General features: G+C 46.6%; 5 protein-coding genes across 6 annotated transcripts; 1 reads left to right on the forward strand and 4 right to left on the reverse strand.

Moving 5' to 3' along the window:
• Positions 1-24: 24 nt before the first annotated feature.
• LOC127763887 (uncharacterized) lies at positions 25-3,507 on the reverse strand. Its single transcript, XM_052288688.1, has 8 exons — positions 3,316-3,507; positions 2,891-3,202; positions 2,107-2,390; positions 1,589-1,717; positions 1,096-1,218; positions 895-1,002; positions 637-815; positions 25-512 (listed from the first exon to the last, which is right to left on the reverse strand). Exons 1-8 carry the CDS (start codon positions 3,446-3,448, stop codon positions 389-391), a joined length of 1,392 nt encoding a protein of 463 aa, XP_052144648.1. The 5' UTR covers positions 3,449-3,507; the 3' UTR covers positions 25-388.
• Positions 3,508-5,882: 2,375 nt separating this feature from the next.
• On the reverse strand, positions 5,883-7,625 carry LOC127763911 (uncharacterized). The gene has a single exon (XM_052288716.1). The coding sequence runs from the start codon at positions 7,539-7,541 to the stop codon at positions 6,252-6,254; it is 1,290 nt and encodes a 429-aa protein (XP_052144676.1). The 5' UTR covers positions 7,542-7,625; the 3' UTR covers positions 5,883-6,251.
• Positions 7,626-9,481: 1,856 nt separating this feature from the next.
• LOC127762435 (presequence protease 1, chloroplastic/mitochondrial-like) lies at positions 9,482-16,692 on the forward strand. Its single transcript, XM_052286947.1, has 19 exons — positions 9,482-9,882; positions 10,247-10,427; positions 10,589-10,763; positions 10,852-10,984; positions 11,067-11,137; positions 11,502-11,585; positions 11,873-11,963; positions 12,082-12,602; positions 12,697-12,861; positions 12,946-13,164; positions 13,624-13,751; positions 13,869-14,058; positions 14,243-14,326; positions 14,408-14,505; positions 14,892-15,156; positions 15,276-15,438; positions 15,557-15,737; positions 16,074-16,145; positions 16,247-16,692. The coding sequence occupies exons 1-19, from the start codon at positions 9,609-9,611 to the stop codon at positions 16,386-16,388; spliced, it is 3,237 nt and encodes a 1,078-aa protein (XP_052142907.1). The 5' UTR covers positions 9,482-9,608; the 3' UTR covers positions 16,389-16,692.
• Positions 16,494-17,624, reverse strand: LOC127762437 (uncharacterized). The gene has a single exon (XM_052286948.1). The coding sequence runs from the start codon at positions 17,517-17,519 to the stop codon at positions 17,049-17,051; it is 471 nt and encodes a 156-aa protein (XP_052142908.1). The 5' UTR covers positions 17,520-17,624; the 3' UTR covers positions 16,494-17,048.
• A 905-nt stretch (positions 17,625-18,529) lies between these two features.
• LOC127763229 (uncharacterized) lies at positions 18,530-27,716 on the reverse strand. Of its 2 annotated transcripts, XM_052287871.1 has the most exons (7): positions 27,269-27,716; positions 27,081-27,178; positions 26,854-26,995; positions 20,261-20,356; positions 20,032-20,151; positions 19,616-19,878; positions 18,533-18,965 (listed from the first exon to the last, which is right to left on the reverse strand). In XM_052287871.1, exons 1-7 carry the CDS (start codon positions 27,429-27,431, stop codon positions 18,855-18,857), a joined length of 993 nt encoding a protein of 330 aa, XP_052143831.1. In that variant the 5' UTR covers positions 27,432-27,716; the 3' UTR covers positions 18,533-18,854. The 2 variants fall into 2 exon arrangements, with proteins under 2 accessions (XP_052143832.1, XP_052143831.1); XM_052287872.1 differs by lacking the exon at positions 20,261-20,356 and having other exon boundaries at positions 18,530-18,965.
• Between the last annotated feature and the right edge of the window lie 53 nt (positions 27,717-27,769).

Genomic DNA, 27,769 nt, shown 5'->3' on the forward strand with positions numbered 1-27,769 from the left:
ATTACCTCCGGAGTTTCATCAATCACAATAATCATAGCTAAATAGCTTTGGTCTAGCAAACAGCCAATGAGCCAAGCATGCGAGGCGGGTCATCTCGCGGTAGAACCTGAAATTTGATCTGGACATGCTTGTAGGCTCGTATCAGTTGAAGAACTCAGAGCCTCAGATACGTGCAATTCTTTTCAACGCCTCGTGTTACTGAACTATTGTTCCACAAATTCATAGCTGAAGCAGTTTGCAGGGGCAGCAACCCAACACACCACTAATTCCACAAAATTGAGACCACGCACAAGCATAGCCAAAATCCTATCAACCCAAACACACCATTAATTCCCCCAAAACATCCTCAGATTGCCAAAATTTACCCACAGTAAATTCATTTCCCTGTCTATGCATTGTAGTTGTCCACGCCTAGATCCCTCAAGGCAGATGTGGCAGCATCTTTGCAGCTCCCGTGCATCATCTTGGTTTTCCTAATAAGCTTCTCCACACCATCATTAAGCAAGATCGTCCTACAATGGCAGCACATAAGTCAACATTCTGATACTAGAAGCATGTTACTATCGAACTGTAAATGCCTTAATTCTGAATAGGTCATGCCAGCAGACAGTAGTGCTTGTGGATTGTACAGCATACCGGTTTTCAGGGTTTCTGACGACAAGATTACGGATCATAAGGCAGGCTTGCTTCTGAGTTTGAGCAGAAGAAGGGAACTTTTGCATTGCCTGTATAGCCAAAGTGCCATACCCTGCTCCCATTGCACGAGCTGCATTTTCTGGTGACCGCAGCGTAAGGATAGTCACCATAGACATTACCTACACATTCATTTAGCTTGTAAAAGTTAGCGCACATAGATGCTTCAGTATTTCTCATTTATATGCAATGTGGCAGTACCTCTTGTATTATTGGTGGGTCTTCAGAAAATCTCGATGTCAACTTCAAGAACTTATCAAAACCACCTCGTTCAATGATAGTAGTCTTGTTTGCATCACTTCCAGCCAGCTTCAAGCAGAAAGAATGGTCTGTAAGTATGATTCATCAATGTAGGATTTCCTCTGTTACAGGATTGATGCATTTGTGTACCATACTACAGACCTTGGACAGCAGAGAGCAGCAAGATTTTGCTATAACTTTGTTCTTTTGTTCACTAGCCTCATCAATACAGCGAAGAAGCACATCAATCCCACCATTTTCAGATATGGATCTGCATATTTCATCCTAAGGTAACACAAGAATTTAGTAAAGTTATCCTGAGGCAGCTCATAAGTCATAAGAGTATAGCTTGCAGCTTGTTTTTGGTTAAGGACATTGACAACAGTTCCACCAGGTAAAGACATCTTGTTGCAAGTACAACAGGGATCAAAAGCATGAGAAAAAATAGCAAGAGCAAGATGGTGGTGGGAAGTTGATTATAAAGGGCACCGTACTTTTCAAAGTGTTGCTTACCATAAATGTTAACCATATGCAATTGCAGCAGCAGCAATTCATATTCTTTTTGCCAGATGATATTGAATTAATGGCATAAGAAATATCTATAGTAGTTCAAAATAAACTTTTGAATTCCAGTATAACCATAGTTTTCTCTTACATTGACAGCAATTGCCTTCAGAGCCGCACAAGCTGATGGTAAGCTGGAAGGGGCAACTTTCTCACGTAGTGCATTGACAAGAACTGCTGCAATCCCAGTTTCTGCGAACCTCCGAGAATATCCATATACCTGCATCACAAATGTTGGTCAATGTCATCTCCTATGTCCAAATTCCATTCACTTAAAAAGTTTCAAATGGCTAGATTGTCAATTATTACAATAAAGGTTCTCTGGATATTTCCACTACATGTGCTGTGCATATTATAACTCAATTTAATTCCATATCTACATCTTCCCTCATGTATGTAAACTAACTTGCATGCACAATCACAAATATGACTCTTTTTCTATAAACATAACTCTAGCACATCATAATGTTTAATACTTTAATACTACCAAAAACCATAGATTACGGAGAGTTGACAACTAAAGTTTCATAATAAAGTGCAAATAGGTCCACTTGCTAATGCAAAACTGGACCAAATATTCACACAATTACACAAGCATATAGGACATACTTGAGAAGCCACCACACGATTGTCATCAGGTGTCAATAGAACACGTATGGCATCATACAAGCTTTGCACATTGCTATTTGATTTCTCCCCCATAACTTGAAAAATGAGTTCATCAACCTTCAGGTCCATAAAGCACTCTTTAACAACTTCATTGCCTGCAGATGCTGAAGCCACAACCCTAAAGCCACCTTCCAGTATATCTGAACTTTCTGAACCTCCTTTCAAAATACCCATGACAACTTGGGGCCCTTCGCTTTGCCTGAACTTTTCAGTGCTTCCAACATCTACAGATTGAATTGTTACCTCAAATGTCAGGGAGAGAGCAGAGATGCTTCTTCTTATCGAGAATATTATGAAAATGAATGCAAGACACTGCAACGGACATGGAAGTACAGTACTCTTGACAAGTTTATGTTGCATGTGCGCTGACAGATCAAGGAATGGGACCAGTCCATTATTTTGACTTAATGCCATTTGAACCTAGCAATTGGATGGTGAGTCTACCTTCACAATTGTATGAATTTTGTATGAATCAGTCTGTACCTGATTTCTTACTACAACACACCATTCCAACACATTCTCACACTTGCATGTTATAAGAAATTTATGACCAGCAGAAACAAGTCTGAATTTCTACTGCCTCTATGCTAATAGTATTAGTTCAACAGAATTTCTAATCACAACAAAAAACTTAAGCTTACAACAGTAAGAAGTAAGAAACTAATAATAGCATAACCAAAACAGAACACATCCTCATATCTCAGAGGTAATAACATCAACTTACCGCGGAGCAAGGAGCTTAGCGCCTTCAAGCCCGAGGCAAGTAGTCTCTCCTGCTTAACCCCAGCCGACGCGCACAGGGCGACGAGCGCCTCCACGCCGCCATTCCGAGCAGCGACCGCCGCATTCTCCAACCCATCGCCGGAGCACAGCTCGCGCAACTCGTCGAGCAAAGAGGTCAACCTCTCAGCATCCTCCTCGGACCTGCCGCCACTGTCACTGTCACTGGCAGAAGAGGCCTTCACCTCGTCCAGCACCCGCATCACCGGGCTCACCTCCGCCGCGGCGGCCTCTCCAGGCACGCGCTTGATGATCCCTGGTTAGGAGGCAACGGGAGGAGAGAGACTCGATCAGGCGAGGGTATGCGAAGATCGGGGAGATGCGGATCTGGAGGGGGATGGAGAGGAGGAGGAGTTGGTGGGTGATTACCGGAGAGGTCGGCACCTTGGAGGGTGAGGGCGTCGACGGCGTCGGCGAGGGCCTCGTCGGCGTCCATGCCGAGGTCCTCCATGTTCTCCCGCACCATGGCGTCGAACGCCTCCTGAGAGATCGCGATCGCCATTTTTGCTCCGCCTGTTGGCTTCGGTGCCGGCTGCCGAGTGAACAAGTTTCAGTAGTAGTACGTGCCTTTCTTGGTTTTTCCTATTCTGAGGGGGCGGTTTCAGTTTTGAATTTGGATTTCTTTACCGCTACGCTGAAGACGAAAATTAATTAGCACTGATGTTAGATTAATTTTCAACTAGTTTTTGGAATAACAAATTTTGCCTCTAGATCATTATGAACTGATCAAATCTAAATCTTCGCCGGGCAAAAAAAAAAAATCGGGCTATTTTTTTCGTTGGGCTATCCTCTGCCCGTATTATTCCAATATTTATGTTTCGCAATAATAGAATAATCAAATAAAACAATCGAACACTTGTTTATTATAGAATTTATAAGTGTACAAAGTTTAAATATTTATATGTTTATTAGTAGAAACTCTTGTGTAACCAGATGGCTACTACTAGATGGTATGATTATGCGCCTAACTCACTACTCCTCCGTCCCACAGAAAACCAACCTACTATTGGATGTGATGTTCTTTTTTTAAGTATAGGCTGTGTTCTTTGCTGGGAGTTCCCAACTCCCCAATCTCGTTTTCCGCGCGCACGCTTTTTAAACTACTAAACTGTGCGTTTTTTGCAAAAACAAAAAGTTTCTATATGAAAGTTGCTCTGTTTCATATCATAAATCACATTGATTTTTTTTCTAAGTTAATTTTTTGTGAGTTTAACTAAGTTTATTGAGAAATATAACAACTTTTATAATACCAAATTAGTTCATTAAACATAACATTAAATATATTTTAGTTTGTTTGTTTGGTATTGAAAATATTGTTACTTTTTTTATAAACTTGATCAAACGTAAAAGAATTTAACTTTGAAAAAAATCAAAACATCTTATAACACGAAACGAAGGGACTACTGAGTATATATGGTTTACCATTTGCTACAGTAAATATTGTCTAATACAGTATATTTATGTACAACGGTTTTATGCGAAAAAATACAATAAATATTGTCATTTTACCGTTACTGTGTTAAACTCAAATACTCAATAAACCAACTCATACATACATGTAGCGACAGATTCACTGTGAGGCTGCGATCTGAGCGACTCCGTTCAAACAGGAAGATACTTGCAGCTCTGTGAAGCTTGTTTTCTCTATCACCGTTTGGTCTCCTCGGCTGTCAATACACAAACCATCCATCCCTTTTGTTCTTTTCAGAAGTTCGAAAACGATACGAGTTACTGCCAAAATGCAGGAAAAAAAAAAAAGCCGCGCGATGAACCCCACCATTTTTGACCTGCATTTCCCCAGCTTCCGACGAGAGAAAAGATCCAAAAACCCAGCGACCACCGTGCGGTCGGCAGGACAAAAACGGGCGTTGAAACGAGGGACACGGCTAGGAAGCAAATCAATCGACCAACTACTGCTTCAGCTCCCATCGGATGGCGTAATAAGCCAAAGAAAAAGCTAAATTTTGAATTTTTAAGTTTAATTTTGAGATATTTTTAATGTAGTTTCTTTTTCAACATTGGCTTTTAAGTCACCAAGAATACATTTATAAAAAGTTTTACCTACAAATTTATTTTTATTTTCTAATAAACCGTTTTAGCTTATTAGAAAATAAGCCAAACGATGGGGACTTTCGTTCAGCCGACATGCCTGCCTTGCCTGACGCCGACGAGTCGACGACGACACGCATCGTGCAGGGAGCAACAAGGCGAGTAGGAGTAGGAGAACATCTGAACCGAATCGCCATGTTCAGATTTTGCTCCAGGATGATGACGATGATGCATCGCACGTCGTTGGCAGAGGAATGTCTGGTGGTCAGACTGTTCGTTCGTGCGGGCGTGCATGCATAGCATTTGGCAATGGAAGGGGCGTCATGGGCACGTTGTCTTTGACTTGGGAGTTGGGAGAGGCAGTGCCGATCACTGATGGTCAGATAATCTTGCGAAATCTAGCTCAGGTGGTTGGTGATTTGATTTAGTATTATTGTTCAGAACATGGCTATCACTTCGATTCACTGAAGCAACAGCGGCCGTATGTACTTCCATTTTGTTCGTGGCCTTCGGTGTTTTGTTAGTGAAAATGACTTAGAGTTCGTCAGAAGGAAAGGATCACCCGAAAAAAGGAACTCTGAACTACCCCTTGTCCAAGTACAGTGATGATAATACTACTACTAGTACCAAACAACAAGAGTTCTCATTCAGAATGAACAGCGCCGGTGACCGGTGTTATTGCTGCATGCCCTTCTGTTCTCTTGTACTAGTACTGGTTAGTGGTTATAACTAATGTGGCTACTGTTATATTCAAACGATGTTATGCTGAATAAATGGTTATGGTCCTTATGGAGGACAAAGCAAATAAATGAGGAAAAGATCCATGTAGAGACTAGAGAGAGCACAGTAGCACACTAGAGAAGGGGGGAAAACATGAGTTCAGGTAAACAGGGGAAAAGATAGAGTAACTAGCAATCAGAAAGAGATGTCGAACAAGTCATATGAATCATATGATAAACTCTTCTATCACCATGTAACACAAAATGTAGTAATACATCGCGGTATATCGATCCAAAAGACCAAACTAACCAAGAAAAAAAACACTATGGCCCCGTCTGGAACGCAGGATTTTAACAGGAAACTACTCAGTTGTCTGAGGTAAATACGAAAATTCCTGCGTTCCAAACGGCGCAAAGAAAAGAATTTTACATTGTCACTGTTCCAATAAAATTCGAAGAAAATGATCGCCGTGCTGAGGAGGAGAATCCATCAATTCTTCTTCGCTAGGATGACGAGAGATTAACGCCATGGATTCTTTACCTGTTCATCACCGACCTGGCGGCGGCGCGACGGTGGCCGAAGTGCAGCGACGAGCCGTTGAACCCTTTGGCCAGCCGGTGCAGGCCGGGGTTCAGCCGGACGCACCCCATCACGCTCTGCCGGTGCGGCGATGCCATGCCGTCCTCCGCCGCTGTAGCCTTCTTGCTCTGCTTCTTGTGCTTCCCGGCGGAGATATCGCCGTTGGCGGCGGCGGACTGACCCGCGGTCGCCTTCTTGACCGGCGTCCCGAGCTGTTGCACCGGCGAGTACTTGAACACCGGCTCCTTGCTGATGTTGGCGCCGGCGGCGCGAGCTTTCGCCGCTGACCTGCGGAACAGGAGCATGTCGCTGAGCCGCCACTTCTTCCTCCCGCCATTGATCATCGTCGCCGGAGGAATGCAGCGCGGCGACGTGACGGAGACGGGGTCTGGCTTCTTGGGCGAGGAGGCTGTTCCGGCGTCGGCGGTGTCTTTGGCGCCGGCGCCGAGAGGGGAGGGGCCCTTGGCTGCCTTCGCCAGGGCGGTGGAGAACGGATCAAAGTCGACGCCGGAACCGACCTTGCCGCGTAGTCTGGGAGACCACATCGGCGACTTGGAGATCGGTGACCGTGGCGATGACGCGACGCTGCCGCCGTCGAGCAGACCCGGAGGTGGCTTGAGCGGCCGGATCTTCCCCTCGTCGAAGAGTTCGTCGGCCGTCGTCAGTTCGGGCACCTGCACGCTCTTGTCGGGGAGGACGCCGAAGTCGAAGTCGGCGTCGTCCACCTCGCCAACGTTGGCCGACGTCGCGGCGGCTGCGCAGGTGGCGAGCTCGCTCTTCGGCTTCGGCTTCCCCGGCTTCTCTTCCCAGTCGAACGGCACGGTGGAGGTGGCAGTGCCAGATGAGTACGACGCGCGGGGCTGGAAGTCGTCGTCGTCGTCGCCGACGACGGCCATGTCGTGGTCGGCGCCGTTCCCGTCGCCGACGCCGCCGTCGAACTGCGCGTATATGGCGGCGGCGCGCGCCGGGCTGGCGGGCGCGCTGGTGAAGTGCTGGAAGAGGTCGAACGGGTCGGCGGCGCCGGGGGATGCGGACTGGTGGTTGAGCTCGAACGGGTTGGGCGACGGTGGCGCCGTCACCGCCGTGGCCAAGAACGGGTTGGAGTCCATGGCGTCGGCGGAGAAGAACGGGTTGGTGCCAGCCGACGCCACCCCCTCCGGGAAGGCGCTGAACGCCGGGCCGTCGAACCGGAAGTCCTCATGCGGCGGCGGCGGCGGCGAGGCGGGCAGCGCCGTCGTGAGCTCCATCACGGTGTTCGACGGGATGGGTGGGTTGTCCAGAGCGCGTCGTGGCGAGAAGGTTTTGAGGCGGAGATCGACGTGCCGGGGACTTCAAATGGAAGGGTGATTACTAGTTGCCATGTTGGGGTCGGGGTGCTCCGAATTAGGAGCATCTAATAATCGTGGTATTAAGTGTTTTGAAGTTGGTGATGGTGACCCATCATGTACACGTTAAAATACACATCATTCGTGCTTTTCTTTTTTCTTTTTGTTACACGTTAGAATACGGTACGCATATGCTGACAAGCATTCCATTTCACATTATCGAAAACATACCAATTGTGTGCTTATTCTTTGAACATTTATCCTTAGCATTATGAAACTGTGCCGCTTTTCTAAAGTTTGATCTTAAATGTGTTCTATCTAAGCTTGGCACATGCAAATTATTAGGGTAATTATTACAAACAGTTTCATAATACTAAAAGTTTGATATTATGTTGGATGTAAACGTATAGAGGCTAGAAAGATAAAAGTAATTATACACAAATCTTGCAGCAGTCCTGTGGAAATGGCTAGTGTTTAATAAATATTTTAGCTTTCGTCTTACGTGTAATCGTAAAAAAAATATATGATAGATGAAATAAGCGTAACTCAACTAGATAGTTTTTTATGGTGGATTACCACCTAGGTTAAAGTCATACACGAGTCATGTTTACGACTAGTTATTTTTTAGTGGTAGAATTTTATCAATATCAAAATATGTTGGTCCGATTCATTAATACGGTAAGCATACATGCATACGTGAGTACTTATTTTTATACCATATTCCCATTTTAAAAAGAGGGAGCGAGAGGGAAAGTTTCATCATTAGACATTTGGGGAAGTGGATCTTCTTAGTTTTTTGTAGATTGTAATTGAGTTACTGACATGTGGACCTATTTTACTATGGCTCATATGTCAATGGCATAACTGTAAATTCCATAAAGTCAAACAAGCCTCATCCGATTATTGGATAATCCCCTTTCATAACCGAAGTGATAGTTGGATAGTCTTTTTCCGCGAATGCGCAAAAGAATTGCATGTCAATAGATAGTTGGATAGTCCGATACTTATTCAGCCATAGTATAAACGATTTTTTTTGAAACATAGTATAAACGATTTTGATATATGAGACACATTATATTATTATGAATAGGTATTTGCAATGTGGGCTTACCCATGACTCGGTGACCCACTGTCTTCTACCTAATCTGTGGGCTCTCACCCCAAGAAAAAAAGTTTCAATTCGGCTGCTGATAGGCAGGACAAAGGTTCTCAGGACAAATCAAGAAGGGCTTTTATAGGGCTTGTTCACTTTGCTACCATTTTCAATCTTAACAAGTTTTGGCATTGCCAAATTTTGGTAAGATTGCTAAAACCTTGGCAAGGTTGCTAAAATTTGACAATATTTCATATGTACTTACTAAAATTTAGCAACAAACTAAACGTAGCTAAAATTTTAACAACTTTACAAAAAAAAAAGTGGTATGGTTGAAAATTGTATCAAAGTGAACAAGCCCCTAGTTTGGCAGCTCAGTTTAGCCCAAACTGCTTCCCTCTCGTTTGGTGTTAGAACCAACTCGAAACTCTTTTTTTTTTCTTTTTAGGGGAAGAACCAACTCGAAACTCTAGTCTAATTCGAAACCATTATCTCCTTTTAAATTTCGAACACAAACATGAGATGGTGAGAAATTCAAAACTCTCAAACTTGCAAAACTCTCCACCCTCCCTTATACAACTGCACATGCTGCAGACACGTCCGTAAAACGCCAAAAATTCCCAACGCAGTTGCGTGTACCATAATTCACACCAACCCCATTTCCACCACAGGAAATTCAAACCATAAAAATCCAAAAAAAAGAGCAAAAGATTTGTAATCACAAAGATTTTCCTCCTCTTCTTCTTTAAGCCCAAGCAAAACCCCTCTGGGAGAAGAAGGCCCAGAAGCGGAGGAAATCCTAATCTCGCCCCAGCTAGCCACGCCGCCACGTTGCCCCCTCCTCCAATCCACAGAGGAGGAAACCCCAGTCGCCGGCAAAGCTGGACACCTGCGCCATGGAGCGGGTGGCGCTGCTCCGCAACTCCGGCCGCCGCCTCCTCCACCGCTGCCGCCGGCCCAGGCCCGTCGTCCAGGCCGCGGGGCCGTCCGCGCCGTACCGCCCGTCGTCGTCGTCGCACAGCCGCGCGGGTCTACCCGGCGGCGCGCGGCTCCTGGCCGCCGCGGCGCCGCTGCACTGCGCCGGGCGGTACTGGCCGCACGCCGCGCCTCGCTTCGTCCGGCGCCTCTCCGCCCCTGCCGTGTCCACGTCGCCCTCATCCGTGCCCAGTGGTAAGGGCTGCTTGCTTTTACCTGAACTCGTATAGTGGTATATGTATCAGAACGAGCTATACGGAGCTAGTCATGAGTGAAGTTTCTCTTGCTGTTTCCAGTAATTGCTAATAAACCCGCTTGGAAGTTGATAACTGATAGAATTTCCATTGAGATAATCATGAAAACTCGTGTCAGAATTCCACATTTTGCTTCAGCTTGTGAGTTTTCAATGGGATAGCTGAGAAGACAATGCTTGTGAAGAACGAAGCATTCAGAACGGCATCTCTTTGTTATTTGGAGTGACCCCGTGTGACGCTCTCACGCTCTTATTAGTCGCGTTTGAGAATGAATGTGTGATCTGTGTTCCTTCTGACATAAGCAGATACAGATGACGTCCATGAGTATGCTGCAAAGTTAGGGTTTGAGAAGGTATCTGAACAGAGCATAGATGAGTGCAAATCAACTGCTGTCCTTTACAAGCACAAGAAGACAGGCGCAGAAGTGATGTCTGTATCAAATGATGATGAGAATAAAGTGTTTGGCATTGTTTTCCGCACTCCACCGTAAGTGCATTTATTCCTTGTTTCTTTGGTTCTTTGCTTAAGATTATCATAAAGATTGAAGAAGATGTGCCTATCCATCAATAAGAAACGAAAAGAAAGAAATAGTTGCAGTTAAGCCTACTGCGATTTTTTTAAAAAGGAGTATATTCTTTCATTACCAGGAAAAATTCGACTGGAATACCTCACATCCTTGAACATAGTGTTCTCTGTGGATCAAGAAAGTACCCTTTAAAAGAGCCATTTGTTGAGCTCTTAAAGGGCAGTCTGCACACTTTCCTGAATGCGTTCACTTATCCAGATCGGACATGTTATCCAGTCGCTTCAACAAACGCTAAGGTGATAAAAAATTGCTAAAGTTATTTCTGCTGTGACTATTTATAGCATCATCACCCTTCATGTTGCTCTTCATGTTGTTGCCTTGCAGGACTTCTATAACTTGGTAGATGTATACCTTGATGCAGTCTTTTTCCCTAGATGTGTTGAGGACTTCCAAACATTTCAACAGGAAGGTTGGCATTATGAACTTGACAATCCTGAAGAGGAGATATCCTACAAAGGTTTGATTACTCATTCTATTCTAATGGAGTGAGCACTTTCAAAAGGTGTATGTACATAATCCGTTTAATATGTTAAATTTAGGTGTTGTCTTCAATGAGATGAAAGGAGTTTACTCTCAACCTGACAACCTAATGGGGCGTGTATCTCAACAGGTTAACTATTTCTTTCATTTCATCTGTAATTATGTATTTGTCATCTTATGCATGATATTTTTTCCCCAGGGATCACCCTGTTGGATAATGGATACCCTATCATGATCAATGCCTTTTCCCTGCAATCTATCTATTGCAAAATATGGAACTTACATATCTACATCCATGGTCCAGACTGTTTCATTTCGTCTTTTAGGTTCCATTATTCTGTCTATGCTTGTTTTAAGCTGATGCTTGAATACTCTTCTGTACTGTTCTTGGAAAATTGAAAAGGCGATTCTATATAGCTCCTTGTCATGATTCTAGCTGGCCGATTGCTAAAGTTAAAAAATGTTAGTTCGTAACATTTCTGAACTTTCTGCAGGCCCTTTTCCCTGAGAACACTTATGGTGTGGATAGCGGTGGAGACCCAAATGAAATCCCAAAGCTTACTTTTGAAGAATTCAAGGTTTTGTGAAACATATTAATCTCATCCCAAAATTTGGTGTTGCCATTGGTTTCTATAGTAAAAAATATGTACTAGGTCATGTGTTATTACCCTATACCTCTAATGTTAGATGTTTTTATCCTATACTCTTTTGCTCTCCCATATTTAGAAGTTTGGATGATTGTTAGTTTTTTATTGGAAACATAAAGAGAAATTACTGCATCATTGCATCATATTATTGCTTGAAGCCAATGCTTGATTAATTTGTTTTGCATTTAAATCCCTGCCTTTCTTTGTCTTATGTTCAGGAGTTCCACAGCAAGTATTATCATCCAAGTAATGCTAGGATCTGGTTCTATGGTGATGATGACCCAAAAGAACGCCTACGCGTTCTAAGTGGTAAGTCATCTATCTAACAATAGTTACCTGTGCTTATTCAACAGGTCATTTTCCAACCACCTTTTGGTGGTATGAAAAGTCTCAAGTTTTTCTTCCATGCTGTGTTCCTCTTCTGTAGAATATCTCGATCAGTTTGAAGCCAGCCCTGCTCCTAATGAATCTAAGATTTGGCCACAGAGGCTATTCAAAGAACCAGTGAGAATTGTTGAGAAGTATCCTGTTGGTCAGGAAGGGGATCTAAAGAAGAAATTTATGGTGTGTATTAATTGGCTGCTGTCAGAGCAGCCACTAGATGTAGAAACTGAGCTTACGCTTGGTTTCTTGGACCACCTTTTGTTGGGAACTCCTGCTTCACCCCTTAGAAGGATTCTTCTTGAAAGTGGTTTAGGGGATGCTATAGTAGGTGGTGGTGTTGAAGATGAGCTCCTTCAGCCACAATTCAGTATAGGTTTGAAAGGTGTATCTGAGGATAACATTAAAGAAGTTGAAGAGTTGGTAATGCAAACTTTGAAGAATCTGGCAGAGGAAGGGTTTGCACCAGAAGCAGTGGAGGCATCTATGAACACAATTGAATTCGCTCTTAGGGAGAACAACACAGGATCGTTCCCTCGAGGCTTGTCTCTGATGCTTCGTTCGATTGTACGAACTCATCACTCTTTTTTTTTTCCATTTTGAAATAAAAGTACAGATGTGTTTGGACATACTCATGATACTTTGTCACAAACATTTTCAGGGCAAATGGATATATGACATGGACCCTTTTGAGCCTCTGAAATATGAACGCCCATTGCAGCAGTTGAAAGCACGCATTGCAGCAGAGGGATCTAAAGCAGTATTTTCACCACTCTTGGAGAAATTTTTATTGAATAATGCGCATCGTGCCACAATTGAAATGCAGGTCTAAAGCACATCATATATTGTACATTAGGACATTTTTTGAAATGCACCAGATAACCTTAAAATTTTAAACCTCATTGTGCAGCCTGATCCAGAGAAGGCTTCACGTGATGAAGCAGCTGAGAAAGAGATTCTAAAGCAAGTAAAGGCTAGCATGACTCGAGAGGATCTTGCAGAATTGGCACGTGCCACAAAAGAGTTGAAGGATAAACAAGAAACTCCAGATCCCCCAGAAGCTCTAAAAGCTGTCCCTAGCCTGTCATTGCAAGATATCCCTAAAGAGCCTATTCATGTACCTATAGAGGTAATTCTTCAGCTTGCATTGTGCTCTATTTGGCCAATATGAGAATTTAGTAATTTACTGGCAAAGCTAACTTCTGGGAGTCATACCAAATAGTTCCTCATCGTGTGAGATAAGATTAATTGCCTGATTGGGCAAGAGATTAATTGGAAGTTACTGTATGTTTTTATTTTCATTTGTTGTGGTTGCGACTTGCGAGAGCTATCTAATTGCACATTTTAAGGGAAGCTAACATCATGATACAATACATGTTGCAATTTTCCAGTTTATGAAACTGTAGAATAGAACATAGGCTCCAAGAGTTTGACCAAACTAGAAATTGGTACAAAAGATCCTTTGCAAAAATACATGGGAAGCTTTATAATATTATAACTATAAACTATTTATTAGGAGCTACAGCTATATTTCTTCATTTTACAATTTTAATTGGACTGAAGAATGCGATATTCATGTCATTTGTAGGTGGGAGAGATAAACGGGGTCAAGGTTTTGCAACATGATCTCTTTACCAATGATGTTGTCTACTCCGAAATTGTATTTGACATGAGTTCGTTGAAGAAAGATCATCTGCAGTTGTTGCCGTTGTTCTGGTGAGCCAGTTGATCAATACATTATTGTTAACCGGCCATGATGATGCTCATTTTTTGTTCTCTTCGTGCCTTTATATACCATGAGGTATTTGAACTAACTATGAACATGTCTGCCAGCCAATCTTTGCTGGAGATGGGCACAAAAGACATGGACTTCGTGCAGCTTAACCAATTAATTGGAAGAAAAACTGGAGGCATATCAGTTTACCCATTCACATCGTCGATAAGGGGAAAAGATGATCCTCTTACTCGGATCGTTGTTAGGGGGAAGTCTATGGCAACACGAGTAGAAGATTTGTTTAATCTGGTACGCTTGTGATCCTTGTCTGTGTAGACCATAGAGGCAAAGCCGCACAGGCAATGATAGGGTCTACAATACAGCTTAAATCTGTTTATTTTGTATGAAACCATCTAAACAAATATTCCATAGTCATGCAATTACTTCCGTTGTGTTTACATTATCCAAATCAGCTTATGTTCTGTTCTTTCAGATTTACTGCATTCTCCAAGATGTTCAGTTCACAGAGCAGCAGAGGTTCAAGCAGTTTGTTTCTCAAAGTAAAGCAAGAATGGAGGTAATAACTAGTATCAGCAGTATGTGTGTGGATGATCATATGCTTGCATGTAATGTGGTTATCTAATGATTTGTTCAACAGAATCGATTGAGGGGCAGTGGCCATGGCATAGCTGCTGCTAGAATGGATGCTAAGTTAAATGCAGCTGGATGGATTGCTGAGCAGATGGGTGGTATTAGGTAAGATTCTTTACAGCAAACATAAATAAGCGCCTGCAGATTGTTAATTCTGCTGCCTTTCAAAATTGATATTGCATGATCATTATTGCCTTGTAGGCATAATCATATTGACTATGGGGTAGTCTTTTTCTTGAGATAGGCCTCCCTTCATTTCTATTGTTATTTCTATTGTTTTGTTATTTTCATTTATTTGAGCGATAGGCCTCCCTGCATTTTGTGAAGCAATTTGTAAGAGTTGCATACTTAAATTAAAATCACACAAGCAGCTATTATTTTAATCAATATTCATTTCTGTGCAAGTGGCATCTTTCACTACCAGAGTTATGTTTGACACTATCACATTCTCCAATATTGAAATATTAATTTTTCCATGTTGCTATGGCTAGTTATCTTGAGTATTTACGTGATCTGGAAACGAAGATCGATCAAGATTGGGACAAAATATCATCTTCGCTTGAGGAAATGAGACAATCTCTCTTTAGAAAGGACGGTTGCCTGGTCAACATAACAAGTGACTGGAAAAATCTTGAGAAATCTAACAAACATATTGCCAAATTTCTTGATTCGCTGCCAAGTACTACATCCCTTGGAAGTGATCCATGGCTTTCTCGATTGCCATCTGTTAACGAAGCTATCGTTGTACCCACTCAGGTAAGGAAATTTTCCTGGCATTATATTTAAGCAGCCTTTGCTGACGATTACTCATTGGTAACAGTGAACGGTGAGTTCCAACTGATTTAGTTATCTGAAATTGTTTTTGTCATCTGAAGGTTAATTATGTTGGAAAAGCCGGAAACCTGTACCAAAGTGGATATCAGCTCAATGGAAGTGCCTATGTCATCTCCAAGCATATAAGCAATACGTGGTTGTGGGACCGTGTTCGAGTTAGTGGTGGTGCATATGGAGGGTTTTGTGATTTTGACACCCATTCAGGTTCGTTGTTTTTAGATATGTTTCTCTTTTAAATAATCTGTTGCATTTTTAAATAACTAGTAACTCTTTCAGCTGGTTCAAACTATTCACATAATGCTAATATTGTTTTCCTTTTCAGGAGTGTTCTCATACTTGTCATACCGTGATCCAAATTTATTGAAAACACTAGAAGTTTATGATGAGACGGCCAAGTTCCTAAGAGAGCTAGAAATGGATGATGATTGTCTCACAAAAGCTATTATTGGTACCATAGGTGACGTTGATTCCTACCAGCTACCAGATGCTAAAGGTTACAGCAGGTACGAAAAGCCTCTTCTGTGTTCTGCATACTCATTCAACATGGTCTTTCATCTTGTTGTTGGTTGTTATACTGTCATGGGGATTATATCCATGTAAATACTAGAAATTTCTTATTTGATATGCAACCATTTATTGTTTGTCTCCTTACAAATTAGTTACATCTTTCAGAGATTACATGTCGTTTTTAAACCAACTGCAGTTTAACTTGTATATGGTGTGATTGTGAACATATAGATGTACTATATGGGCAAATTTATATCATGCATCTGCACATGGTACAATAACACATTCATAATACAGAAGACACTGAACACATATTTTCCTCCTTTTTTCAGTCTAATGCGATACTTGCTGGGCATCACGGAGGAGGAACGCCAGCAAAGACGTGAAGAGATACTATCAACCAGGTAATGAAATCCATGGTCCAAAAAAAGTCGTAAACCTTTTTTTTTCCCCTTACAGACGCACGAAACTGTCATCTTGATCCTTTTGGTTTTCATGTTGGCAGCTTGAAGGATTTCAAGGAGTTTGCTGATGCTGTCGAAACAATTAACGACAACGGTGTCGTGGTTGCCGTTGCATCACCTGAGGACGTCGAAGCAGCAAACAAGGAAAATCCCTTGTTTTCAGACGTCAAGAAGTGCCTGTGAAGCTCCTTCATTTCTGCTGCCTTTGCAGGATTTTAGTCTAGATCGGCGCTGAGCACAGAGGTTCTTCAGTCTCTCCTCGCCTACGAATGATGATTCTGATACTGTAACATCATATCTTACATAGCGAGAGTATCCAGCCATGATTTTTTTTCTCGCAATTTTGGGGACAACAGTAGTTCAGGATGATGGGCAAAGTGTATTCAGTGTATTTCACTTGCATTGCTGCTTTCCCCATCAAACAAGTCAGATGTACGCGAAGTTTCTGACACAAGATAAATAAGAGATTGCTCAAATTGTTGCTCCAGATTCACTGATTGGGTGCACGTAGGCACGAATCGCACGATTCGCGCATTACCTGCGTTAAATCACTCTGCTGTGTCAAGTTTCATCTTACAAAGCTACAATCTGCCATTGGTCACTCTTGATGAAGAGTCGAAGTATGTAACCGAAAGGCAGCAAGAAGCCAAGAACCAAGAATAGACGATCATCTGACATCTTGTGATAGTGAGTATGATAAATGCCACAAATCATGGTGCTTCTAGTAACAAATTTTCAACACTAATTAAACGCCACTAGATGTAGCTGATTAATAATCACAAACTCAATCAAGGTTAATCCGAACGGAAAGGGCTAATCCTGCAACGACGCCGGTGATGCTTCTCACTTCCTGACGCCGCGTTGCAGCTGCTGCTGCGCCTGATGCTGCTGCTTGTGCAGCTGCGCGGACGCGATGGCCAGCATGGACCGCACCTTCGCCACGGCGGCCGCCTTCTCCGGCGGGCAGCTCGCCAGCGCCACCCGCAGCGACCGCACGGCCGCGTCCGCCCTCCCGGCCCCGAGCGCCGCGCACGCCGCGCGGTACGCCTCGTCCGCGACCTTCGCGTCGTAGCAGGCGGCGGCGGCGGCGGAGGCCTCCCCTTCCACACGCGCCTCGCCCCCGGGCGGCGGTGCCGCCTGCTGCGGCTCCGAGGAGGCGGTGGCGGGGTCGAGTTGCGCGCAGGAGCGGGCGTACTCGGTGGCGGCGATGGCGGCGTCGATCTGGGACATGAGGGCCTCGGGCGTCGACGGGAAGCCGCGGATCGCGTCGAACGGGCTCCACCCTTGCCCCCCTCTGCCGAACCCGCCGTACATGGCTAGCGATGCGATGCGGCGCGGTCGCGCGGAGGAAGACGGCAAGAGAGGCCAAGGAGAGTTCAGGACTTCAGGTTACTTTAGTTAGGCTGCGTTCGTTTGGAGAAAAAGGGAGTTTATTTATTTCGTTTTCCGCGTGCACGCTTTTCAAACTACTAAACGGTGCGTTTTTTTTAAAAAAAATTATATAAAAATTGCTTTAAAAAACCATATTAATCTATTTTTAAAGTTTTAAATAGTTAAACTCAATTAATCATGCGCTAATGGCTCACATCGTTTCCGAATCTTCTCAATCCCCTTTCCCTCAAACACAGCTTTAGGGGACTTTGGAAAGAACACGGAGTAGTGCAGAAATCAGAAATTCAGAACCGGCCTACCGTCCGTGTGGACGTGTCCCACTTGTTGCGTGTTGCCGTGTTTCTCATTCGATTTTGATTTCTGGGTGGTTACTATATGGTGGGTTTTCGCGCTAAAATTAGAAATTTGGTTAAAATTGGAATAATGTAACGAAAAAGTTGGAACTTTATGTGTGTAGAAAAGTTTTGATGCGATAAAAAAGTTAAAAGTTTGAAGAAAAAGTTTAGAGCTAAACTCAGCCTTAGTCCGTTAAGTCATTTTAGTTTTACCAACAGTTTTTTTTTTAAAAAAACACAGTATAAGTGCAGACGTTTATAACACAACCCTACGAACACACGTACACCTTGCCTTATAAGCACAACCCTGATGCCTTATGAAGCGTATAAAGTAGATAAAGTTAGATAAGTTTTAACTCATGACAAAACAAAAAATAGCCTACAATATGAAACAGAGGTGTAAACCTATGAGCGCTTCCGTGATAACATATAAAGTGTATAAACTTATTTCCTGAGACCTATAAAGTGTACAAACTCGGTTTAAGTTAGAGAAGTTTTAACTCACGACCAAAAAAAAAAACATAATATGAGACGAAGTTACTATATGGAAATAGATTAAGTCCGTTTTGGATTAGTAATCCGAATGGTGCTTTAGGAAAGTTCGTGATCAGAGACAAAAGAATTGGAGCGGAAAATGTGCAAGAGCACCATCCATTTCTCTTGATGGAACCATTGTATTTAATCAGTCTACTCACATTCCCTTGGCCACAAAATAAGCCTCCCTCATATGAACCTTTTGCTATCAGAACGACTAATCTAAGGTTTACATCATATTCGTATATACCCAAGACAAGAGAAAGAGAAACGTATCATGGCAAAAGAAAAAAAAAACGAGGAAGAATCGGTATATGAAGTTGCTTTGGTTAAGTTTTTCATCGGTACAAATCTCCCAATCTCAGATGAGCCTGTGGGGACTAACAGCTCATGCGCTGATGACACCTGACATCCAGGGCACAACGACAGGGGCAGTGGGATGAGAATCTCTGTATGACTCGGAATACTTGTCTTTGAAGTTGAGTTTAGGGTGGTCAGCCTGCAAGCATTGAACCATCATAAGAGAAGAAATAAACCATTTCATGACACTCTCAGACACTACAGTAAACAATGCCCAGGTGTTTCATTAAGTATTTTAGCTTACAAAACAAACCTATGGCGAAGAAACACATAAAATTCATTACAAACTTGGATTTCTGAAGACTAACAAGTGCAATGAGCAACCAACTCCTTCAAAACAGTACATGGGTCAGAATTATGCAGGATAATTTGATACTAGCTCATATTAAATTATTTTTTTGCGGCAAATTAAATCTCAATATTTTTTTGTAAAGCATCAAACATAAGGCTGGTGCAGATCAGTGAACAAATCCATAATATGACAAATGCACAAGCATACAGACTTGCAGAATAGCAATATGAACACCAGCACCACCTTGTATCTGACTTCTGCCATTCAAATCCTTTACTACTACTAAATGGTAATCAAAGGGCCGTGCTTAAGGCATAAATATTTTCCAAATCATTTCTATATAGTAACTAAACAGCAAGCCATCTCGTGCACATGTAAAATGCATAAAAAAAACTGGGGTTCTAACACTCATTTAAACTGAAAACAATAAAGATGCAAATATTAAGGGCTGTAATTTCAATGGTTGGTGCATAAATATAGAACAAAACTGAGTATACCTGTTTCAACCAGCACTCCTGATGTTTATGCTCATATTTATCTGGAGAGAAACATCCAAACTCTGATGGGCAATAAACCCATATATTACACCTTAGTTCACCTGGCCTGGCATTCTTAGCCTGGTCTAGACATGCTTGACAGCAATCGGCAGCAGATTCTTTGGGGTGTGTTAAGCCCCATCTAACAGCAGCACCATCGTAATCAGTATGTAGCTCAGCATTGCATTGTGAGGGCAAAGGTGGACCAGCTATTATCTCTTCTTCTGCAACAATTAACATAGGTTGGAAACTAAAATCTCATTTTGAGAACTTCAAAATATAGTCTATAACTACAACTACAAAGGTAAAAAGGACACAATTGTTTGAACTGAGGCCATGAATGCTCTGAACTTCATAAATAAACACAAAAAAGAGACCTTCTGGTTCATTCTCAGGTTTGTCATCATGTTCAGTGTGTGAGACTTCTGATGGTATCCAAAGACCAATGTCTTCCAGCAGCACATGCCAGTTGAACTGTAGTGCTCGCTTTAAGGTTCCTACAGGAAAATATTGAAATTCAGTGTATATAGCCAAAGGCCTAGCATCACTAATCAGAAAAGAATACGAGCACACAGAATAGTAGATTCGATAGAAAAGCCCACGTACTTGCTTCCTCGTTGGAGAGGTCTAACTTTGTTGAGTTCTGAATAGATGCACTTTTTATATCTTTTAACTTCTCGAAACGCCATGATTCCACTGCTTCTGTTATGTATTAGGAAAAAATAGATGTAGGTACTCCAATATGAAAAATCAAGAAAATATCTTAATAATTTGTAGAAGGCTACTTAATAAGTTAGTATAGAAATATGTATCTTGCATGTTGTGGCAAGAAGCAAAACAATTGGAATGCAAACCAAAAACGAGGTTCAGTTCTGCTGTGATACTGTTAGCTTTGGAACTTGTAGGAAATATTAGGAAAATAAATTATGGCAAACTGTTATAATAGTCGGTATTATCGTGCAATACACCAGAGCCCTCTCCTTGTTAGAACTTCAATGGTTACTCTCATTGAGAAGAGGATGGCACTCGAGATGGGGCAATTTTCTGGTTTTCTTCATTCACAAAACACAAAGCCATACCTTCCCGAGGGAGGTTGGATACATATATATAACCATAGCTGGCTGCAAGCCTATTGCTGCACCCTCCTAGTCTAAAAATTCGAAATTTGAATGGGATGCTGTCCTAGAAGGCATCCAAACTGAATAAAGCATAAAGGAGGCATAAAGGAGATGCTAATTGTTGCTGTCCTACTAACCGCAACTGTCCTAGCAACTAAAAATATGCTAAAGGAGTAGATGCTGTCCTGAAAAAGGTGAAACTACCCAAAAGCAAAAAGAAGAAATCAGGACCAAGGACCACAAAGACTTATCCATCATTCTCCCCCTAAGTCTTGTGCGTCGTCTTGTGGGGAAGTTGGGCCATCCCGATCCTAGAACAGAGCTCGAGGAACTTGATCCTCCCAAGAGGCTTGGTGAGCAAGTCCGCAAGCTGGTCCTTGGTGTTGATGTAGCTCGCCTTGATGCTCCCTTCCTCCAAGTAGCTTCGGATGAAGTGGTACCTCACCCGGATGTGCTTGCTCCGTTCGTGAAAAACGGGGTTCTTTGCCAAGGCCAGAGCGGACTTGCTATCCACCCTGAGCTCCACCGCTCCAGTGTCTCTGCCGAGGAGATCACTAAGCAGTCGAGCAAGCCAGAGCGCCTGGGTCGAAGCGGCGGAGGCCGCCATGTACTCGGCCTCGCAGCTGGACAGGGCCACCACCTGCTGCTTGACCGACTGCTAGCTAACGAGGCACTCGCCGAGGAAGAAGAGAATCCCGCTCGTGCTCTTGCTGGTGTCGATGTCGCCGGCGTGGTCGCTGTCGCTGTACCCGACGAAGTGTGCCTTGCCAGGACACCTCGGGTAGTAGAGACCGTGGTCGAGAGTCCCCGCAACGTAGCGGATGATCCTCTTCACAGCCTGCTGGTGCTCCGTCGTCGGTCGCTGCATGAACCGACTGACGTAGCCGACGGAGAAGGCCAAGTCCAGCCGTGTGTGGGTGAGGTAGCGAAGGCTCCCCACAAGACGCCGGTACTGTGTAGCATCCACTTCCTCCGTCGTGCTATCGCGGCTCAGCTTCAGTCTCTCCTCCATCGGAGTGAGAGCTGGGTTGCAATCGGTGAGCCCAGCCAGCTCAACGACGCGCTTGGCGTAGGCGCTCTGTCAAAGCGTGATCCCGGAGTCGTCCTGGTGCACCTCGATCCCCAGGTAGAAGGAGAGAGGCCCCATATCACTCATCTGGAAGGTGGCCTTCATTTCCTCCTTGAACGCCGCGACCTCCGCATCCTTGGTGCCGGTGATCACCAAGTCATCGACGTAGACACCCACCAGCAAGGCATTTCCTCCATTGCCCCGCCGGTAGATGGCCGCCTCGTGCGGGCTTTGCTTGAAGCCCATCCCCTTGAGCGTGGAATCCAACTTGGCATTCCACGCCCTCGGTGCCTGCCGCAAGCCATAGAGGGCCTTGTGCAGGCGTAGCACCTTGCCCTCCTTGCCAGGGATCACAAATCCCGGCGGCTGGTGCACGTAGACCTCCTCCTTCAAGTCGCCGTTCAGAAACGCCGACTTGACGTCCATGTGATGGACGCCCCAGCCTTCCTGAGCAGCCAGCGCAAGGAGTCGCACGGACTCCATCCGTGCCACGGGACCGAAGGCATCGTCGTAGTCGATCCCCTCCTGCTGCACGAAACCGCGTGTCACCAAGCGAGCCTTGTGCTTGACGATGGCTCCGGCTTCATCCCTCTTCAGCTTGAACACCCACTTAAGGGTGATCGTGCGGTGACCACGAGGGAGGTCAACAAGCTCCCAGGTGCGGTTCTCCTGAACCGCGTCCATCTCCGACTGCATCGCAACACGCCATGCCGCGTGTTTCTCGGCCTCTGCGAAAGACCGAGGCTCACCGTCGTCGCACGCAAGGTGCAACTGCGCCTCCAGGTCGCGAGGCACCAGTCCCGGCACTGGCTGGTCGCCGAGAAGATCCTCCATCGTACGGTACCGTAGCTGCTCGCCGTCGAGGTACGCGTCGATGCGCTCCCCGTCGTGGGAGAGCGGAGTAGCGAACTCCACCGGGCTGCACTCAACACGAGCTGGTGTCGGAGTAGACGTGCCTGGAGGAGTGGCTGTTGGTGCTGGAGCGCGTGGGGTCACCGGCTGGGGTGGTGTCGGCGAAGAGCTCGTCGTAGTCGAAGTCGTGGCCCGAGGATATGTTGATGTCGGAGTCGGTGGAGGCTTGGGGACTAGGGTAGACACGCTCGGTGAAGAAGAGCTGCCTACTCCCCCAGCTCCCTCGAAGTGGACGTACTCGATGGTGAAGTCGTCGTACGTCGGAGTCGAACCATCGTCCACCGCCTTGTCCCATACCCACCCTCGCCCTTCGTCGAACACTACGTCGCGCGCTGTGCACACACGATGTGTCTCCGGGTCGAGGATGCGGTAGGCCTTCGAGCCCTCCGCGTAGCCGATGAACACCCCTAGGATGCTCCTGTCGTCGAGCTTGCCGATGTGGCCAAGCTCCTTGGCGAACGCGAGGCAGCCGAAGACCCGCAGGTGGGAGACCACCGGCTTGCGCCCATGCCAAGCCTCGTACGGTGTCCTGCCATCGAGGGCCTTGGTAGGCGAGCGGTTGAGGATGTAGACAGCCGTCACCACCGCCTCCCCCCAGAAGATGGCCGGCATCCCCCTCTGCTTGAGGAGAGCCCAAGCCATCCCCACCACCGTCTGGTTGCGCCGCTCGACGACGTCGTTCTGCTGCGGGCTGTACGGCGCGGTGTAGTGGCGCTGAATGCCCTCATCAGCGCAGTACGACGCAAATTCAGCCGCCGTGAATTCGCCGCCGTTGTTGGTGCGCAGCACGCGCAGCTTGCGGCCACACTCCGCCTCTGCAGCAGCCTGCGCGTGCCTGATGGCGTCCGCAGCCTCTCCCTTGTTGCCGAGGACCATCACCCACATGTAGTGGGAGAGGTCGTCGACGAGCAGCAGGAAGTAACGTCGTCCTCCTGGTGTGGCCGGTGTCACTGGGCCACACAAGTCCCCGTGCACGAGCTCGAGCCGCTCCTTGGCTCGGAAGCTCGTCTGCTGGGAAAAGGGGAGTCGCCGTTGCTTCGTTACCACGCAGACGTCGCAGAGTTGCTCCACGTGGTCAAGGCACGGCATGCCTCGCACCATCTCCTTGGCACTGAGCCGCTTCAGGGCCTCGAAGTGGAGGTGCCCGAAGCGCTCGTGCCACTGCCACGCCTCATCGTCCGACGAGCGGCGAGGCAAACTGGTTGTGCGACCTGCGCGTTGAGGATGTAGAGTCGATTAGTGCCTCTGGTTACCTTGGCAAGAAGGCGATGACGGCGATCCCAAATCCTCATGAGACCGTCCTCGACCAACACGCGTGAGCCGTTCTCATCCAGCTGTCCCACGCTGATGATAGAATTCCTCAATGCGGGGATGTAGTAGACTCCGGTGAGCAACCTGTGCTCACCGGACTTGGCGGTGAAGGTGACGGAGCCAACGCCCTTGATCTCCACGCCGGAGGCGTCCCCAAACGTAACGGAGCCTCGAACGCTGGAGTCGAACTCGGTGAAGAACTCCCGTCGGCCGGTCATGTGATGGGTGGCGCCGGTGTCGAGGTACCACCCATCAGCCTTGTCGTTGCTGGAGCCGTTGCAGAGGGAGACGAGTACCTTCGGCTCATCAAGGTGGAGAAAAACCGCTGCGGCCGGTGCCGTTGGAGGTAGCTCGATGCTTGCGTGAGCCAGGAGTAGAGCCGGCTCTTCCTCCTCCACCCGTGCGACGTGGGCCTGGCCGCGTCGTGGCTGTCGACAGTCTTTGGCCCAACGGCCAATCTTGCCACAGTTGCGGCAGGCGTCATCTCGTGCCGGCTTGTGGTTGCCGGTGGCACCGCCTTGGGTGCCTCTACGGGCGCCACCCTCGGCACGTCTTTGCGCCCACCGTAGCTGGACACCTCCCCGCGCCTTGCGCGGCTTACGGCCGCCTGTCGGGGAAGATGACTCCCCCTTCCTCCCGTCACCCTGAGAGGCCTCCCACTGCTCCCGAGTGAGATGGAGCTTCCCGCCAATGGTGATAGGCCCCGAGAAAGGCTGTGGCTCATCACCGTCGACGACCTTGAGGCGACCTAACGCCTCCTTGATCGACATCGTGGAGAGGTCCAGCAGAGACTCGATCGAGCGAGCGATCTGCCTGTACTTCTCTAGAACGCAGCGGAAGAGCTTCTCGACAGCTCTCTCCTCGTCGTAGGTGTTGTCGCCGTACTGCACCATCTTCTGCAAGAGAGTGTTGAGACGGAGGGCAAAGTCATCAACATCCTAACCTGGCTTGAAGGCCAAGTTCTCCCACTCCTTGCGGAGTGCCTGCAGTGTGGACTTGCGGGCACGGTCACTGCCGATGCGTGCCGCAGCGATGGCGTCCCAGGCCTCCTTGGTAGTCCGCTTCTGGGAAAGCGAGAACTGCATCTCGGGCGGGACTGCAGCGATGAGGGCATCCAGTGCCCGCCGATCCTCGTCGTAGTCGACGTCGCCGTATCGGACTGCCTCCCACATGTGCCGCACCTGGAGCCTCACCCTCATCACCGCGGCCCACTCGATGTAGTTGGTTTTGGTGAGGGTAGGCCACCCACCGCCAGGACCAAAGTCCCTGACCACCGTCTGGACGCCGTGGTGGCCATGGCGCCGGTCAGGGGAGAGAGAGTCGCGCTGCCTGCGAGGGCCGCGTGCGGGCTCCGTGCTGCCGCCGACACGCCCGCGCCCGTTTGGGTTCCCGTCAGCGGGCGCGCGGTCCCTTTGGCCGCCGCCGCCGCCGTGGAGGTGGGCTGCTGCCCACCGCTCTGCCCGTTCCCGTGCCTTTCCTCTTGCCAGCTCCTCAAGCTCCCTGTCGGCGGTGATGTCGCCGGCGATGGAGCCGTTGATGCTGCTGCACAAGGTCTCATCCTCTACCTCCGCCGCACGTGCCGCATCTTCCGCCGCCTCTGCTTCCGCCTCCGCCCTGGCTGCTGCCAACTCCGCTGCCGCCAGTCTGCCGCCCTCGCTGCTGCTGCAGCGGTCTGAGCTGTTGCTCGCCTGCGCTCTTCTGCTGCGGCGAGCTCGGCGTCCTGCTGGGGGACCTCCGGGGGGCTGCTGCGTGGAGAGGGGGAAGGGAAAGGGGAAGGAGGAGCAGTCGGTGCTGCTGCTACTGGCTGAGAGCTCAACCGAGCTTGGGAAGTGGTGGAACAAGAGATGTTTAGCCTACAGGAAAGTGTGCAGATGTTAGAACTTCAATGGTTACTCTCATTGAGAAGAGGATGGCACTTGAGATGGGGCAATTTTCTGGTTTTCTTCATTCACAAAACACAAAGCCATACCTTCCCGAGGGAGGTTGGATACATATATATAACCATAGCTGGCTGCAAGCCTATTGCTGCACCCTCCTAGTCTAAAAATTCGAAATTTGAATAGGATGCTGTCCTAGAGGGCATCCAAACTGAATAAAACATAAAAGAGGCATAAAGGAGATGCTAATTGCTGCTGTCCTACTAACCGCAGCTGTCCTAGCAACTGAAAATATGCTAAAGGAGTAGATGATGTCCTGAAAAAGGTGAAACTACCCAAAAGCAAAAAGAAGAAATCAGGACCAAGGACCACAAAGACTTATCCATCACTCCTAACCATCTGCATTCCACATTACTGCGTCAAATAGAAATCGGTAATATCTCTTTCTTTTCTTGCGTCAAATAGGTCAACTCATACATAATGTGTTGAATGCGTCACTGAGCCTATCAAGGTAGCTGGAACCACTTTTGTGTTGATACACCATGGGAAAATCACGTGCAAAAAAGTTTATTTTATAACATGTGGATTGAGAAAATGCAACTAAATAAGATGACACTTGCAAGAGAGCAGATGAACTGATGAGTGCACAGGATCACAAATAAAGAAGTAACATCCTGTTCAGCCCTCCTGAGTACCTCAAATGAAGTGATTATAAAATACTGAAATAGGCCCACATTGCAAGTCAACTTGCCAGACAAAAACTAGATAAGATTAACACATGATTCCAAATAACGCCACACGTACTAAGAAAAGGGTATTCAAATTCCGAATCTAACATGCCATTCCGTTGTACATAAAACAGTGTACTATTTCCTGATTTGAAACCAACCAGATACGAGAATGTGAGAATACCTCGTTGCTGAGCGAAACTGCTGTTATCCCCCAAATCGAGCAGGAGCTGCACAATCTCATACGAGACCTTCTGCTTCAACTCCAGTGGCAACTCCTTCCGCCTCTTCTCCTCCCGCCTGAAAATCTTCCGCAGATTCTTCACCTTTGGCACCAAAAGCTTTCGAGGATTAGTCGATTAGATCACAAGTATTGTGAAAATATTTTACAACAAGATTTCTGGTTAATACCGCCTCGACAAGCTCGACGGGCTCCGCCTCGCAGCGAATCCGGATCGACTCCTCCGCCTTCCTAATCTGCTCCTCCGTATACTCCACCACTTCCTCACCTAGAAACAAGAGTTCGATACAACGCACGAATCAGATCGAATAAACCCAAGGACCAAGGTGCAGAGATGGCGACGCGAGATTCAGCTCACGTTTGGGCGGTGTGGGGGCGAGGGAGGTGAGGGAGCGGAGCACGAGGAGCGCGGCGACGAGGTTCCCGAGGCAGACGGCTACCGTGATGCGCCGGTACGAGCACCACCTCGCGGTCGCGGCGCGGCCACCGAACGACGCCGCGCGCGCTACGCCCCTCGCCATACTCCCGCCTCCGCCGCCGCCGCCGCCGCCGCCATCCCTACCGCCTCCCACTCGGCATTGCGCTCTGCTGCTCCAACGGTCTCCCGTCGATCGATCCCCCGAGCTCCCTCGCCTCGATCTCCCCTCCCGCGAGCACCCCGAGCAGACGCGCGTCGAGGGCGGCGGCTGCTACTACTGTGCTACTAGAAGCTTCTGGAATCCGGGGACGCCTCCGCTTTCGTTTCTGCGCGAGGGGGTCTTCCCTTTTTCCGCATATGGAAGTGCTGTGCAGAGGGAATTTGGGAGCGGTTGGGCCGGTAGGGCGAATCAACTCAACCCCCACGACTTCTTCAAAGGCC

The sequence above is a fragment of the Oryza glaberrima genome, chromosome 2 (assembly GCF_000147395.1).
Source record: "Oryza glaberrima chromosome 2, OglaRS2, whole genome shotgun sequence".
NCBI classification, from domain to species: domain Eukaryota; kingdom Viridiplantae; phylum Streptophyta; class Magnoliopsida; order Poales; family Poaceae; genus Oryza; species Oryza glaberrima.